Source organism: Quercus lobata, chromosome 5 (assembly GCF_001633185.2).
Source record: "Quercus lobata isolate SW786 chromosome 5, ValleyOak3.0 Primary Assembly, whole genome shotgun sequence".
In the NCBI taxonomy this organism is placed as follows: Eukaryota; Viridiplantae; Streptophyta; class Magnoliopsida; order Fagales; family Fagaceae; genus Quercus; species Quercus lobata.
Window position 1 is genome coordinate 66,972,646 of NC_044908.1, and position 17,427 is coordinate 66,990,072.

General features: G+C 33.4%; 2 protein-coding genes across 3 annotated transcripts; one reads left to right on the top strand and one right to left on the bottom strand.

The window, feature by feature from the left end:
• The first annotated feature begins 766 nt into the window (after positions 1-766).
• Positions 767-8,925, top strand: LOC115991530 (phosphatidylinositol/phosphatidylcholine transfer protein SFH2-like). Of its 2 annotated transcripts, XM_031115282.1 has the most exons (11): positions 767-941; positions 1,077-1,105; positions 3,795-3,878; positions 3,998-4,051; positions 5,202-5,279; positions 5,457-5,510; positions 5,634-5,693; positions 5,859-5,954; positions 6,888-6,989; positions 7,196-7,276; positions 8,233-8,925. In XM_031115282.1, the coding sequence occupies exons 1-11, from the start codon at positions 887-889 to the stop codon at positions 8,548-8,550; spliced, it is 1,011 nt and encodes a 336-aa protein (XP_030971142.1). In that variant the 5' UTR covers positions 767-886; the 3' UTR covers positions 8,551-8,925. The 2 variants fall into 2 exon arrangements, with proteins under 2 accessions (XP_030971142.1, XP_030971144.1); XM_031115284.1 differs by lacking the exons at positions 767-941; positions 1,077-1,105 and adding an exon at positions 1,215-2,696.
• Positions 8,926-9,263: 338 nt separating this feature from the next.
• On the bottom strand, positions 9,264-12,602 carry LOC115992129 (WEB family protein At1g12150-like). Its single transcript, XM_031116203.1, has 3 exons — positions 12,419-12,602; positions 11,488-11,686; positions 9,264-11,187 (listed from the first exon to the last, which is right to left on the bottom strand). The coding sequence occupies exons 2-3, from the start codon at positions 11,665-11,667 to the stop codon at positions 9,631-9,633; spliced, it is 1,737 nt and encodes a 578-aa protein (XP_030972063.1). The 5' UTR covers positions 11,668-11,686; positions 12,419-12,602; the 3' UTR covers positions 9,264-9,630.
• Between the last annotated feature and the right edge of the window lie 4,825 nt (positions 12,603-17,427).

Consider the following 17,427-nt stretch of genomic DNA (forward strand, 5'->3'; position numbering starts at 1 on the left):
GGATCAAATCACAAAAATTATTTTTTGTTGAAAATAAAATATAAAAATCAATTAATAAGGACGTAATCTAGTTTCATTTAAATCTAAACTTTGGTTAATGAAAATAATATATAACATAAAATTAGATAATATGGATTATGCATAGAAGAGTTCCATTTGAATCTAAACTTTATGGTGATAAATATAACAATAAAATATTTGTATTTTTTTATTTGTTGATAATTTGATAGTTGAGAGGAGAACGATTTGATCTGTAGAGACATGCGATGAAACAAAATGTTTGTAAATAAAATTGTCATTGAACCAAACACAACTACAATCACAAGGTTTAATTGAAAAAAAAAAAAAAAAAAAAAAAAAAAAAAAAAAAAAAAAAAAAAAAAAAAAAACCAGCGCACGCAGCAAATGAAAGTTATCTAGGAAGCATAGAAACTTGTTCTGCTTTTTCATCTGTAAGATAACAGAAAAACAACATAACTAGTTTAACTTTAAACTACATATAAGCAAAAGCAAAAGCAAAAAAAGAAAAAGAAAAAGAAAAAATAATGTTATCAATTTATTTCACAGAGAGAGAGAGAGAGAGAGAGAGAGCGAGCTTCAATTTCTAGGTAGAGAGTGAAAGTGGGGTGACTGTCTTGTAGGCCCGCCTTTGTTGACCTCTCTCTCTCTCTCTCTAGTTTTTTTTTTTTTTAGTTGTAGTGTACTTTTTAGCTGGTAAGTTGCCTCTGTATATCACCAAGCTCAAGTAAAAAAAAAAAAAAAAAAAAAAAATCCAAAAAGAGTCAAAGAAGATAGAGAGAAATAGAGAGAGAAAGAGAGCTTGAAAAGTAGTGATTTTTTTGGGGGTGTGCATTTGGCATTTGTGCAAATTTGTGGAAGAGAAGAAATGGGTATTGCTTCTCAGGAAGTGATCAGGCAGTTGCAAGCACTAATAGATCAAGGTCTCTGCTTCACCCAACTTCCTGCTCTTACTTTCTCTTTTTCATTTAAAGATTCCTTTTTTTATTTTTTATTTTTAAATTTTTTTTAATGCTATTCTTTTGCATTAATTTTTTTTTTTTTTTGAATAATGGCAGTTGAGGAGCCATTGAAGAAATCATATCAGGTTTGCATTTCCCCTCTTTTCCTGTATTTTTTATTTTTATTTTTAAATTTGATATTTTTGTGTATTTTGTTTAGTAACTTTCTAGTTGCAATTGAGCAAAAATGAAAGCTAGAAATTTTTTTCTTTTTTTGGGTGAATTTTGTGAGCAATAGTGTTTGATCCTGAATTATCTTAATAGTTGGTTGGCTGATTGAATGGTTTGATCTGGCAACTGGGTCTTCTTGGTGCCTACCAGCTCTTTTTTGTGCGGTGAACTGAATGTGATGTCATTCAGAACAAGGGTCTAATATGAATTAATTCCTGGCACCACAGTGTGATTTGAATTCACAAGCTGAAGTTCATTGCTTCTCTTTCTTCAGAGTCATAACTACAATAAATTATTCTTGTGGAGTTAGATAAGATTCAATTACCACACATTCCCATTTGACCAATTCATTTCATGTTTTATGGGGGTGATCAAGGAGAATAAAACCTGGAGGAAATGTGTGACCATTCCCAGAATGTGATATGAGCAAAGAGTACTTGACAAGGCATAAGGTCTGCTTTGTGGACTGTGTAAGACTCAATGGAAGTGGTTATGCTATGCCCTTACCACAATGCCTCAAAGATTTTGTCAGCTATGATGGTTGTCCACAGGATTTGGCATATTCTACAATATTTGGTCATCAAAAAAGTAGTTCCTGGAAATATTCCATGGGTTGTCATTTAATGTGGTGTTTGGCTGCCAATTTGGTAAATCTCATTCATTTTAAATGGTATTTCTCTAAAAAAGTGCAACAGTTCACAAGCTTTTCTTAACGGTGTCAAGAATTCTTGATTCTCGTATCCAATGTTGGGCAAGTTTGGAGGGTGAAGTTAGAAATGATAGCATGTTGCCTGCATCAAAGTATCTAGACTCCACCCACTGGACAAGGTCATTATATCTTCTCAATTGAGGGAAAACAAACACTGTACTTTCCGTTAGAGTGATTGCTGATTTCTACTTGTTAGGTTTTTAAGTGTTGGCTAATTCCATTACAAAGGTTGTATTCAAATATTTGGATGTATTTCATTTATTGTAAAAGTTAGTCCTAAGCTGCCTTGAAGATCTCAAGAGAATTGAAAACTGAGAATTTCACTCGAACATTAAAGCATAGCCCGTCACTCGCTTGAGGCTTGCTTGAGCGAGATTGCGTTGATCATAATTCTGTTTCTACTTTCATAAGGGCTTTCATGACCTGCTTGTACACCTATAAAAACCATGCCTTGTATGGGCTTAAATAGAGAAAAGTGCTGCTACACCCATAGAAACACAAAACCTTTGCCTTTATCTTCCTTCAGCAAGACTGAAAAGCCTTTATATTCTACACACTCATCTTGTGATCCCAAAGAAAGTGATTTAGAGGTTGTTTTGAAAATCCGAGAGCTTTTACAGTGAGTCCACTCCATCAAATCTTTAAGGAGGTCCTTGGAGTTTCAAGGGTTCTGGTTCATGTAGATGAGGTTTGTTTGTGGAGGATTTTGACTTTGGAAGATTCTAGAGGTTCTATGGTTGTTGCAGTAGGCAGGCAAACAAGTCGTTTCAGAGGTTGCAGCAGATTCTAGTGCAAAGGTTTTGTGAATAGACTATTTGTAACTGCTTTTTCTATTGTGAATTTTCTGCAGAATTGAATCCCTGGAGTGTTTTTTTACATTGAAGATGTTCTTCACTGGTTTTCTGCTTTGTTACCAAATATGTGTCCTATTACTTTTTTGTTTTCTTGCTAACGTGGTGTCCAGAATTCACCGAGCACCTAAATATTCCTCCAGGTATGTATAGTTCCCCAGTCCCACACACAGTAGGTAATTACAGAGAGTAATTCCTTTAGGATTTGGCCCAAGATGCTGGCTAAGAATTTTGAACATAGGATCTCATGAGGCTTGGGAACCACTAGACCATCTCCTTTCATTATATTTACTGCGTTTAGATTTTGTAATTGATAACTGTGGTTGAATTATCTATATGTGTGGATTAATTCACAATAAACTTGTCCAATCAATCACTAAATAACTTGTTAAATCCCCAGTGTAAAATACATAATGGTCTACATCAGATTTTTCACTACCGAATATTTTGGAATAAATTATTGTCCAAAATGCAAAAACACACCCAAGGGTTTGGGTCAGTTGCAAAAACACCCCCCAGGGTTTCAATTTTTCTTTATAACTCCCTGAGGTTATCATATTCACCAAATTGACCTTTGGAACTAACTTTTGTTAGCTCTCATGGACGGAAATATCACATGACCACATTAAGAAGCCTCACCAACTGATTTGCAGCACTGATATATGATGCTCTAGTAATTTTTCCGTAAGAGCTAATGAAAGTTAGTCCCAAGGGTTAATTTGGCAGATATGAAAACCCTAGGGAGTTATAAGGAAGAATTATACTCTAGGGGGTGTTTTTGAAATAGACCCAAACCCTCGGGGGTATTTTTTGCATTTAGGCCTCCATTATTTATGGAGATAGTTTGTCTTTAAGGGTTGGTGGGGATGGAAGAAGTTTTCTTCATTTTGTTCCTTATCTTTTCATGCAGTTGGTGAAAAATTTAGTGTAGTTTGTAGGTAAGAGATGCTTGCTTTGAGCCTCACTTCATGCTATGCTCCTAATCTAAATTAATTGATATTTGTGTTTATTGAATGGATGTAACAATTATCTCTTTATCTGCAGAATGTTCATCAAGGGTATCCAACTGAAAATCTAGCACGTTTCCTAAAAGCAAGGGAGTGGAATGTTCCCAAAGCCCACAAAATGGTTAGATATTAGTCTTTGGTTGAAAACTTTTGCAAATCTTTACAATTACGTTATTGAAACATTCAACTATGATTCTTGTTTTAATTGTTGACATACTTTATGCTTGTATGATGTTCCAGTTGTTGGACAGTTTAAACTGGAGGGTACAGAATGAGATTGACAACATCTTAGCAGTAAGTTTGTATTTTTTTCTGCTTAAGGTGTCACATTTTCTTGAAGCTCATAATTTATCCAGGGATGTTTAATTGCTGATTATTTTTCCAAATATATTATATCAACTGATCATTTTCGTAAGATCTTTGATTAATTTGAGATATCAAGTTAGACATCAGCTCTTAGAATCCTTTCTGTTCTTTTTGTTTAAGGCAAGGTGGTACCCAATGTCATATTGTGTGATTGATAAAAAGTAAAAAATCTTTGGCGTGATGTAAAATGTATTAATCCCTTGTCTGCAATTTACCTTGTGAACCAATTTCTGGTAATTTTTGCTTTTATTCATAAACTAAATTTATCATTAACTTTTGTGGCTACCTAGTCTGAGTGCCTATATGACCAATATGGTTATTGAAGCTACCATGGGTGGGCCATCATAGTTCTAGAATTATAGAGGCCACATTTGGATGTTATATCCTTTAATCTATTGGCATAGCAGTGGCTTCTTGATCTGGCCAGTATGTAGAAAACCACTATCTATAATTTCCCATGTTATGGATGAAAATCATGTTAGGGCAGCTGGACTGTCAAGTTGTTAGACTCCAAGCACTATTATTTATTTTTATTTTTAAGTATTGCAATTGTATTAAAAATCAAATATACTTTATGTTCACAATGATGAACATAAAGTGTCCAAAAAGTACAAAAGTCTCAAAAGGAAAATCTAAGTAAAACTTGAAACTCTAAATTAGAAGAACATTGTGTGAACCCCAAATCTGGGACCAGTCAAAGAGTCTGAGCAAACAAAGTTTTCAATTGATCCAAGTGGCTCTCCATGTCTTCAAAAGTATGCCTATTCCGCTCTTTCTAAACAAGCCACATCAAACAAGCTGGCACCATGTTCCAAATATCTGAGTCTTGTTTGCCAAACCAATTTCCCGTAGCACTAATGTTTCTTATCATTAGTTGGACATCAACTCACGAGCACACACACGCACACACCCCCCAAGAAACACATTATACACAGCCTTTTTTTTTTTTTGGTGTCAACGATTGTGTTAGCTTAGTGGTTTTGTTCAAAAAAAAAAAAAAAAAAAAACTATAAGCATAGTATTGGCCATTGCCAATGAATTCTTTTGTTTCTCATGTGGATGCTGTTTCTTTATACAGAAACCCATAGGCCCTACTGAGCTGTACAGAGCAGTGCGTGATTCACAGCTTATAGGACTGTCAGGTTACTCAAAAGAGGTTCTCATTCTCAACCAAAAAATTATATTGTTTACAGCATTTACATTCTTTATTCTTTAGCTAGCATAGTGTTTATGTATTAAATACTGCAATATGTTGCTCCATGGGGATCACCTAATTCAAAGTAATGATCATAATTGCATTACTCTCACATGTTCTTGTCTTATTACTCTCCAGGGACTGCCTGTCTTTGCAATTGGTGTTGGGCTCAGCACGTTTGACAAAGCATCTGTAAGTATTATGATAAAATTCCTTATTTACGTTTCATTGATACCAGTTCTAATATGAGACTACAATTTCTACTGCCTGGTCTTAATAATGTATTTTTATTTATGTTCCTTTTTTATTTTACAGGTACACTACTATGTGCAGTCACACATTCAAATCAATGAATATCGGGACCGTGTAATTTTGGTGAGCATGAAAGTTTGGAATCTCTTAGAAATTTCTTCTGTTGCTGTTTTAGCCTCTATGCTATTTTTTTTTATAAGTATTTTAGCCTCTATATTCTGTTATAGCATTTTGCATTATAAAAATATTAAGTCACTGTGTTGATTCATACATAAACTGCCTTTGTAGCCTTCTGCATCTAAAAAATATGGGCGGCCTATTACCACTTGTGTAAAAGTTTTGGACATGACTGGCCTAAAGCTTTCAGCACTGAGTCAGATTAAGGTATAATAACTTGCCACTGTTGAAGTTTTATGTATTTTCTTCCCTGCTGACCCATTTAACTTTTTGAACAATCTTCTTATTACACCCATAAATTATGATATATATATTTGTTTTATTTAGATACTTATAATGTTTTTCTATTAGTATCAAAAACAAAAATAGTTACTACATTACTCCTGTACTTGGATGGGACGGATTTGTAACCAAGCCTTACACATTATTAATCTACTTTGAATTTTTGACCTACATTCAATGATTTTTGGACATTCTCAAGATACATTAATCAGAGTACACAAGAAGGAAATTAAACACTTAGAGAATTTATGAGTGGAAAGTATGATTGTTGAACTCTAAGACAAGCAACATATGATTAGCACTCCATAATAAGTTTCTGTGTAACATCAAATGGGGAAAAAAATAATTCAAAGGATGATGTGGCTACTCAAAGAGCACAATCAGCACATCATTTATTGGTAAGGGAAAATATTAGGTATAATTCCTTAAATACTGTACTTTAGGTTGCCAATTAAATTCAAACACATGGCAGCATTGATCAAGGCAACGTGAAATTGCTATTTTTCTCAAGGACAATTAAATTCAATTAGCGATTTGTTTGAATTTAATTGAGAACCTAAGGTACAACACCTAAAGAATTCTTTTTTATTTTTATTTTGATAAGTAACACCTATAGAATTCTACCTAAGTTTTGCCCTATTGGTAATATGAATGTATGTTCTGATACTCATATGTACCTTCAGAAAGCTCAGCATTAAGCAAATGCTTTTTGGCTTCGGGCATACTGAAACAACAAATTTTAAGTAACTAACTATCCCTAAGAGAAGAACCACTGCACTTTTTCTGTTGAGCTTTGTAGTGTATAAACTTTTAAAGCCATGTAACATTTACTTGGTCTTGTGTTTTCTGCTCTTGCAGTTATTGACAATTATATCGACTATTGATGACTTGAACTACCCAGAGAAGACAAATACATATTACATTGTAAATGTTCCGTATATATTTACAGCATGTTGGAAGGTAAGCCTCGATGTTGTTGATAGATACAATTTAATATTCTGGTTTGCTATAAACCAGTGTTTCCCCTTGATGCATTGGTTCAATTTGAGCGCTTGTTTATATGTTAAGCTCATTTAGGAGTAAATGCCTTCCATTTTCTTCTTCATCTTCTTTTTCCTGGACAAACCTTTTTGGTATGGTAACAATGTAACTTTAACTATTAGCAGGTTGTCAAGCCACTTTTGCAAGAAAGGACAAGGAAAAAAGTTCAGGTCTTGCCAGGTTGTGGACGAGATGAGCTCTTGAAGGTCTGCCCCCATTATCCAAAATCTTTTGTAATACTTGACTTAGATATCATTTGGATGCTTATGTATAGCTTCTTTCACCACTGACTGTAATTGTCAGTGTTCCTCCGTCTTTAATACATTTAGTTGCTAACCCATGTGATACACAGGAAAGTTGATAAAATGGTATTTATTTAAATATATTAATGAATTAAAAGTCAAATTACAGAATTTTAATAAAAGATGCAATATAATTGAATCAGAAATATTTGTTTAGCAAAGGCCAAATGTAATTTAATCAGAATGTTTAGTGTTAGGTTGCTTTTTATTCTACTAAAACACTGAATTTTATTTCTTTAAACTCACATATTCAAAAAATCAATTGAAAAAAATATATATTATAATGATGATGTGAAAAAATGTAGGATTCCAAAACTTACGTGGCAATATAACAAAGAGTCAACCAAAAAAATCTAGCCAACTCCAAAAAATTTGCAAAGGCATGGTTGTTGTATATAGAATACGCAGATATGGATTTCATGGTCATGGTGTCCCAGAGATCATTATTGGAATACTCTTATAATAACTAGTAGTTTTGACCCAGTATCTTTGCTGATGTTAGCAAAGCTTTGTTCAGATATTGGATAGCTTGCATATCAATGTTTAAGTAGCATTATCGTTTTAGGCCATGGGATGGGGTGGAATATTCTCCTATTCATGGATGCTGGAGTTTCAGCCTTTTGCTCTGTTTCAGTCAATAACCAAGCCTCCTGTATTCCTCTTCTGATGTCAAGTACTTGTTGAAAGATGTGTTAAAAATACTGGCTACGGATTAAGGATGCAATGGCAAAAGTTCTATGTTTCCTTACCACTTGAACTCAAGTGAATACTGAATATGCAGAATAACTGTTGAATGGTTTTCAGTCTGCTGTTCTCTTGTTTCAGATGACTAATCTTGTTGGTTTTTGTGTTTGATGTAGATAATGGATTATGCTTCTCTCCCACATTTCTGTAGAAATGAAGGCTCTGGATCATCTCGGCATTCAGAGAATGGATATGAAAATTGCTATTCCTTGGACCATCACTTCCATCAACAGCTCTACAACTACATAAAGCAGCAAGCTTCAAAACGTGAACCTGTTGCGCCCATAAAACATGGTTCCTTTCACGTGGATCTGCCTGAACCTGTTGCAGAAGGAACGGAGATTGCTAAAACCATAGAATCTGAGTTACACAAGTTTGGGAATGGGAACGGGATATCTGGCTCGCTAAATGGGCTCAAGATTAACAATGATTGAAATTATGTAGCTCAATTTCTTTCATCATTTGCAGTGATACAAGTGAAAAGCCTTGATGAATGCCCATTCACGTTTTTGGAGCTGTGGTAGAAGGCATATGGTCTTCCTGATCCACCATTCTAGTTATACCATATAAATGTAATAATAGTGGCTTATGTTATCCCAAAATGAATTCCAATGGGAAAATCTATATGGTGTATGTAACTTGACATATTGGCTGGATAATCAGTTTATAAGATACCCTCAGCCTGACAATTCTCTAGAGAATTGCATTTGTAGTTTGCACAGATTTAAGTCTAATATTACTAGGGCAGAAGAATCTGTTTCAGAAATTAGCAGTTTGTAGCTTTGACTGTTAACTATTGGTTTGATTTACTTCATTGTTTTGGCTGCTGGCTAATAATTAATTGTTTGAAAATTCGTTTTTTATATTTAAAAAGTCAAGTTTTTGTTGAAAGCAATTTCTTTTACCAATACAAATGACCATGGAGTGCTTTGCGTTGACCGGTTCTGAGAATGGGAGATTATCAAATGGTTTGGCCCCTACTGGCCCCTTGTCCGGTCCGGTTCCATTCTGTCCTTTGGATTACCGAATGCTTTCAACAGCCATGAATCCATGGTTGCTATTGATTTACTGACTTCATAAACGGCCATTGAAGAACATATCTCAAAATGTGAAATATGTGTAAACTATATACGTCTCTTTTTCCCTGTTATATTCATTTCTTTAGTTCTGTATTGACAAACCTGATGATCCATTAGGGAACACCTACATAATTTGTTAAACATTTAGCTATTGCTACTGAGAATCCAAGAAATTACTATGAAGGATTTTTGGCTACACAATGTCAGGGTTCAATATTTTTTTCCCTGTTTTTGAATCTCTCAAATTTGCACAATTTTTTTGGGGAAGACACATAACTAACATGGTTGCCTCATCTGGGAAATGAGGAGCTCCAGTAATTCTAGTTTATCTTCAAATGCAAAAGTGTCATTGAGACTGAGCAAACGTGATCTTGCAAAGCACATATTTTCTCTTGGTTCATCCTGATCTCTCTAGCAGGTGTTGCTTTTACAATCCTAAAGCAGTAGGGGGGTTGACCCTGACAACCTCCCTGAATCCTCTTTAAAAGAAGAAGAAGCTTCAGAACTCCCAATTTTTTCTTGTTGTCGCCACCTCCGTAGTTCACCCTCGACCATTGTTTTTGCTGATTCTGCCATTTCTGCTTTTGTCAGAGCTATCTTGGTTGCTGTCTTCATTTCATCAATTTCTTTCAAATTGGCCTCCAACTTTCTATCTGCTTCATTTTTACTTGCATTGATTGCTTCTAACTGAGCCATGGCAGCTAGCTCTTGCTTTTCAGCCAAATTTATTGACTCCTGGGCTTTCCTACTCAAGGAGTCAAACCGCTTCAATGACAACTTGATCGTGGGAGCAGAATCTGAGTTCAAAGAGTGAAGAGTATTCTTTTTCTCAGATAAAATCCTCATCTCATCAAGGGCTCTCTTTTCAGCTGCCTTTGCTTCCTCAGCCTCTCTCAAGGCGAGTTCTAGTATTTTCTCTGCTTCCTCTGATGCAATTGTGGTGGCTTCAGCTTCTTGCCTCAGCTCATTAGCATTTCTCTTCATCTCTTCTGCTTCCCGTTCAGCATTTTCAGCTTCTGATAATAGCTGCTGGAGTTTCAGTTCTGCCACTGCCTTGCTATTCTGTACTTCAGTATTCAGTTTAGCAGCTAAGGATTCTTCTGCCACTTCCTTCTCCTTCAATTCAGCCTGCTCTTTCTTCACATCCTCCAGTTCCAGCCGAAGGGAACTCACTGATTTTCGAAGAGAGCTTTCTTCTTCAGCAAGTTTCTGCAGTGTCTTTGTGGATTTGTTGAGCTCTGAGGTTACAACTCTCACACTATCCATTTCAGAAGCATGTGCCTTCTTCATCTCCTCTTGCAGGACTTCAATCTCTGCACTTGTTTCTGCAAACTTAGCCTCTAAATTTCTATCTGATTCAGGATTAACCTCTTTTTTCAAGGACAACACTTTTTTCTCTACTTCTCTCTTGGCAGATTTGAATGATTCTATGCAGGCATCCTTTTCTGCCACAATCTTTGAGTGTTCTTGTTGGGCGTGTGGGGTGGCATGCTTTAGAAGTTGAATTGATGATTGCATTGCTGCAATTTCCTTTGAAAGCTCCCTAGCCTTTTTTGTGTTAATGTTTACAGAACGCTTAGCTTCTGCTCCTTGTTGGAATGCAGCCAATTTTGCTTCTAAGGCAGCATCAAAATCCTGCCGAATTTTGTTGAGCTCTTGCTTTGCAGAATCAAGTTCAGTAACAATGGTTGTGTACTCCTTTCTTGCATAATCCAGTTCTTGTTTCCAAGCTTCACATCCAATGGCATTTCTTGATTTTTCCACTTCAAGGTTCTTGGATTTATTCTTCACAGCTTCTGCAGCTTCAATTGCCGATTGCTTGGACTCATTTACAGATTTGAGCTTGGTGGTCAAATCTTGCACTGTTCTCTTAGCCTTTTCAAGCTCTGTAAGTGCCCGAGTTTTTGCACATTGTGTCTTCACCAGATGTTGCTTAATCTCGTTTAGTTCATTCTGGGCCAATAGAAGTTGTGTCTCCTTGTCCAGTACATTCTGGCAAATAAGGAAGAAAAAGGTCACATCTTTATGACATTAGACAAAGATGCTACATAAAAGAGACATCATCATATCTTATGTTCACCATCATTGTCACTCAAGCATTGCAACTTTATAGTTTAGATTAAAGGTTATTTGGGTATTCATTAAGACATATTCCAGAAAATCATCGGTGGCTATTGCACTATCTTTGCATCACAGGCAATGGACCCTAGCCTCTAATTCACTAATAATAACAAATAGTCCTGGTGTTCAATCTCTAACAATGTGGCTTGGCAATGGAATAACCATATGTACCTCTGAAGAAAGTTTTGACTTCTTGACAGCAGATTTGTCCCTAGAGACAGCTACTTCACCAAATAGACTAACAGCAGCTTTGACAGATTGGAAAGGTGCCCTGGTGTCGATCTCTCCCACCTCCTTCCTCGAAGAATCTAGAGGAACCTTTTGGCGATCTTTCATGCGGATATTGACCATCTCTTCCTTTGGAACTTAGCTGCAAAATCATTTGAAATTAACGTCATGCAGAATTGAGACATATATAATAGCAGCAGAAAAGTCAATTACTTTTGAGTTTTCAAGTCCAATATTATAATTTGATTAAGAATTTTTATCCAAATTATGAAGATAATTATATTCAAACCTCCTGGCACCCTTGGAGTTCTTGGAAAGGATCATAATTATAAAATTTCCACTTTATTTTTAAAAAAGAAGTCATTTTGAACATATAAAACTAAAAATTTGTAAATGATTGAGAACGTTTATATAGAATTCAAGACTAAGATCAGAGACAATTGGACAATTCTACAAAAGAACAAATACACGTCTTCAATAGAGTCGAATAATTCAAACTACATATCAAAAAATGGATAAATGAAACTGTCAAATGCCTTGTGATATCCCCAGGCATAAGTTGCTGTAGCACAAATTCTTCCTTCAATTACCAACGACACAGAGAAACATTTACAATCTATCAAAGAATGCAATATCATATGCATATTTCTACAGCCAAAACACAATTGATACTATTGCTTTGAATTTGGCTAGAATAATAAGAGTGTAATATGTATCATCCAATTTTGCGAAATATAAAATGCAACATTAACATTAATCAAACTAAGGAAGAACAACATGGTTAATATTACAAACAAAAAAGGCATTCAAAAAATTGAAAACTTTGAATACATGAACATTATTAGATATGAACTGAAAATTGCGAAAGCCTTACATGAATTGAAATTGCATAATCATTAGAAGAAGGCCACGCACCCAAAAAGACTTTGAAATAAATTGCCAAGCCTGAGATTGAATTTAAGAGATATGCAATTTTTTTTTTTTTAATAAAGATGTATACAAATTTTGATGGACCTTAAAAGAACAAAAATGATAATACAGGCTGGATGGTATTTGAAAACAAGAACATCCCAAGATTAAGGTTATAGTTTTTATTAGTTAAAACTTAAAAGCCTTTTTTACCTAGTGCAATTAATTGTCCTGATATAGCGGGGAAGACAGATCGCTTTGAGGTGGATTTTTACGGTACATTCCAACCGTTTTGTTGTTTTGAAAAGACAAGATTGCCCTCAACTATAAGAGTTTGCGTCAAACAAATGTGATAACTCTTGGCCCCTTGGGGGCTTTAAGAAGGGCATATGTGGGAAAGGCCAAGAAGGTATGGTGGGAAAGGCTAAGAAGTACTCGTGACATGATGGTCTTTCTATAAATATAAGTATTTGTGAGATAGGAGTATAAGGATCGGGATTTAAATCTCCACATAGAAGTTTCACACACATACAAATGAAGATGCCTAGTTTTTGTTAAGACCAAAGACCATCTTGATGCACCTTAGCTAAGAGTACTGTAACTTAACTGGTACAAAATAATAATTATATATAATGACATTTTCTAGTGTTTCTAATGGGAAAGTCCATGGTTCAAATCATCTCATAAGCAAAACTAGAAATTTTGCTTGAGGACAACTATTAATCAATAATACATACACTTTCGTCTTTACTTTAATGTGACAGGGTAATGTTTTAGGATTTATTAGAATGTTAAAAGATTTCCATGTTTGGTTGCAAATCACACTAAAGAATCAGATGCTAGGGTATCTGGATTCCCCATCAACCCCTTTTTGTAGGAATGTAAATTTCCTTTAAAACAAGTAGGTAGCCATATTCCAAAACTTAAAAGAAATTATATTCTTTATAAATTGATAATTTTAACTATTTTTCCTTATCATTCAAGTAAATGAGATAAAACGCGAAACAACTCGTCAATATCTCTTCTCATGTCTTTATATCTTTTGGCCAAAACAACATAAATAGGATATACAACTTTATTGATATATTCATTAAAAAATATTTATTTAGGCTTTACGTGTAGAAAAAAAAAAGTTTGAAGGGGACCTCCATTGTTTTTAGGTAGTCAATTTTAGTGCTGTTGTGTGTGTTGCTCAATAAATTATTAATGGGTCTATTGTTATAGAAATTTGTTAATGTATTTATTTGTATCTTAGATCTTGGTTTTGTTTAGTTGCTATAAATATAGATTTGGATTGGTGGCTTCGTTTGTTTGTTGTTGTTGTTGTTGTTTTTTTTTTTTTTTTAGATTAATGGCTTTGTTTGGTTGAACTTCAGAAGTTTCGAATTTTTTTGAGTTTTCTTAAGTGTCAAGTTTTTATTTCTTGAGTATGATTGCAGTGATGACTCGACCACCACTAAATCTTAAAAAGAAAATTTTAGTTGTGTTGCTTCATCAATTAAATTTACTCCATCAAATGTGAATGATGTTAGTGTATATGTGTGCAATAGAGATTCTTTCTAGGAACAGAAGATTTAGAAGAATTGGAGATTAACGCTCTATTTGTTTCGAAGTAAAATATTTTCAGGAAAATATTTTACACATTTTACCATGTTTGTTTTATTGTAAAATCTAGTCAACTGTAAAATATTTTCTGGTCTAACTGTAAAATTAAGGCAAGAAGAAGTAAAATATTTTACGCTTAAAATTTTGGTAAAACATTTTACATTTTACAATCTCTTACGCGTAGAGATCACATTCACAGACCAACCACTCCCAACTCTAGCCCAAGCCACAGATAGGGAGAGCACTCACCCGCAGCACAACCTTCAAAGCCACCCACTCTTCATAGAGATGGAAGTAATTACCTGCATGTATGGCTGCTCATGACTTTCATGGAGCAATTGTGTTGCTGTTTTGTTTTTTGATGCTAATTTAGGGATTTTTTTTCCTAGGCCCTTTAGATTTGGTTTTGTTTTGCACACATCTCCACTGCTAGGCCCTGTCACACAAAAAATTTATAGATCTCTACCAGTGTCCTTGCAAATTTGGGTTTATTTATTTATTTATTTTTATTTTTACCTTGAAATAGGCACTTGTAAATGAATTTTCGGATATGCAACTAAACACCGTAAAATGAAAATATTTTCTGTAAAATATTTTCAATGTAAAATATTTTACCTTTGAAAATATTTTACATCGGAACAAATAAAGCGATACTCAAAATTTCTAGTAAAAGTGTTTTATGAGAAATGAGTAAAACTAACACCATATGAAGATTAATACTCAATCTTTCTTTCCAACTTCTTAATTTTATGTTTTTGCAATTAATTTTTTAACATTATGACTTTTAATTAGAAGTCATTCTTTCATGTAAGATTATGTAAATCTCAATAAGAATTAGTCATGGAAAATTGAGAATTTTAATACTTTTATTTTATACTTATGATATGAATGAAAATCACACATCTGTATAATATACTTAATATTTGTATTCTTGTTTATGGGATAATTTTTGCTTCATTAAAAATGATCCTCTTGAATATTAGAATATAAAATATGTAGCACTTATTTTTGAAAGGAAGGAACTCATAACTTGGAGGGGAAGCACAAAATTAAAAAAATTCATCACTTTCTTAAGTGAAAATGGCCTTATTCAAAATTTTGGTCCCACACCCTTGAATCCGCCATCCCCCACTATCGAATATCCAAAATAGAAAGAAAGAAAGAAAGAAGGTTAAATTAGCTAATAGGTAAGTTTAGTCTCATTAAAATATTTTGCATTAAATTAGCTAGGTGGTAGTTAAATTTTCCAATTGTTGCAATAATTGGTCAGGTTTGGCATGAAAGAGAGATTGAAATATTTTGTAGTAACAAACTAGAATCTTTTTTTTTTTTTTTTTGTTATACAAAATAGAATTTCTACTTTAGCCTAATTTAAGTGTATATGTGTGTGAAACTCCCTACTGGAGATTTGAACCCCGGTCTTTGCCCCCCACACCCCACAAGCATTTATACTTGTGGAGTGACCACTGCATCAAGGGTGTGCGGTGGTAACAAACTAGAATCTTGAGATTGCAATATTGTATTAATTTTTTTTTATCTATATTATTTATAAGAGGATTTTCCTCTTTGGACTGGACTTTTATGTGATTAAAAAATATCTTTAAACCTTAGCTTTAATAGGAAAAAAAACTTAAGGACAACTCGGTAAAAATATATCTCTAACTCCACTTAAAATGCCTACAAAATAAGACATTCCCCTATTAATCCATATCTTCAAAACAAATTTATCCTTAAAAAAAAAAAAAAAAGAGAAATTATGACACTAGACCAAAAAAAAAAACCTCACTGCATGTGCAAAGCGCATGTGATGAGGCAATGGTTACATTCTTAAAAGAGGCTGCATATGTTTCTAATGTAGTAAGGGTTGGATTAAAAAGATTTGGTGACAGCTTGGATAAAAATTGAATATTACTGGGCCAATATAGGCTTGAAATTATTTTTTTAAAAGTATAGGCTTGCGATTTCTTGGGCTCTTAACAAGTTATGTTGGTATAGTAAGTCAATAAGTTAAACTGGATAATTATAAACTGATTGGGTCAATACTCAATTGATTTTTTATTTCCAAATATATACCTTTTTTGTTGTTGTTTTTATATGTCAAATTAAATAATCAATGAAACTATATTTCTATTTTTTTCCATTAATCTTACAGTTTGAGATATGTTTTTGTGTGATGCATGAGAATGTATTTCGAAACGATACAGTGTCAAATTAGTTGGAGTATAATATATATTCACATGTATTTCGAAACGATACAGTGTCAAATTAGTTGGAGTATAATATATATTCACATATAATTTTATAAATCTATCGTATTTTTTATATCAAAATATTGGCTTTTAACATGCTATCTATTAGAATAGTAAAAAAAAAAAAAAAAAAACCTATATATAACTATATCATCCATGCATTTCAACACCAACGGAATTCGAACGATAAAAACACCAAATTGATACAAATAATTATTGATTATAAACTAATACAATAATCAAATTAAGAGTTAAAGAAAAGAATAAGCACACTTTTTTTTTTTTTTTTGAGAAGAATAAACACACTAATTAGCATAAGTCAAGTATGGAAATTAATACAAAAAGCTTTTGTAAAATCTGGAGATGAGAAGAAAGAGTTGCTACAAATACCCAAAATATAATATATATTATAAAAAGTTAGATTCAAAAACTGGTAGATGCATGTTATGATGACACATATTCCTTTTCAAAACATACTACAATGACATATGACAACTTTTTATATATAATTGGTATGACATGGACAATGTATTAAAACAATTATTTATATATGTAGGGGTGTACCCAACCTGCGAACATGACACGAACCTGATACAGGTTTTTGTTGGTTAGGGTTGGGTCTTAGTAGATTTGGGTTATAAATGGGTCAATACGAAAGTGGCACATTAAGAAACATATTATAAGCAGGTTAACCCGTGTAACTTGCAATAGACATGTTTGACACGCTAATTTATTTGTCAACTTGAAATGACCCATTTAACAAAACCCGTTTAACTAGTATAACAAATAAATATTCATTTTATTTTAGATTTGTCAAATACCTTTTATATCTAACCTATATTTTAAATTTAAAAAGAAAAATGAGTAATTACAAAAACTTACAAGGGATATAATTGAAAATTGAAACTTTACAAACCTTGAGAATATTAAATTTTGGGGTGTAAAGTACTTATTTCCAAATAGATGTTATATTTTTTTGAACTATATTATTTTGAATGTAGGTTGAAGACTTAAAGTGTATGCACTACTTTTGGGTGTAAAAAAATATATTTCTAGATGGATGTTATATTTAATATATACAAGTTGAAATGGGTTGTGTTATATTCGTGTCAACCCAACA

Coding starts and splice junctions, on each gene's coding strand:
- LOC115991530 (XM_031115282.1), top strand. CDS start 887: ATGGGTATTGCTTCTCAGGAAGTGATCAGGCAGTTGCAAGCACTAATA. Junction 4,052..5,201: donor AGATTGACAACATCTTAGCA/GTAAGTTTGTAT, acceptor TTCTTTATACAG/AAACCCATAGGCCCTACTGA. Junction 6,990..7,195: donor TATTTACAGCATGTTGGAAG/GTAAGCCTCGAT, acceptor AACTATTAGCAG/GTTGTCAAGCCACTTTTGCA.
- LOC115992129 (XM_031116203.1), bottom strand. CDS start 11,667: ATGGTCAATATCCGCATGAAAGATCGCCAAAAGGTTCCTCTAGATTCT. Junction 11,188..11,487: donor AGTCAAAACTTTCTTCAGAG/GTACATATGGTT, acceptor CTTATTTGCCAG/AATGTACTGGACAAGGAGAC.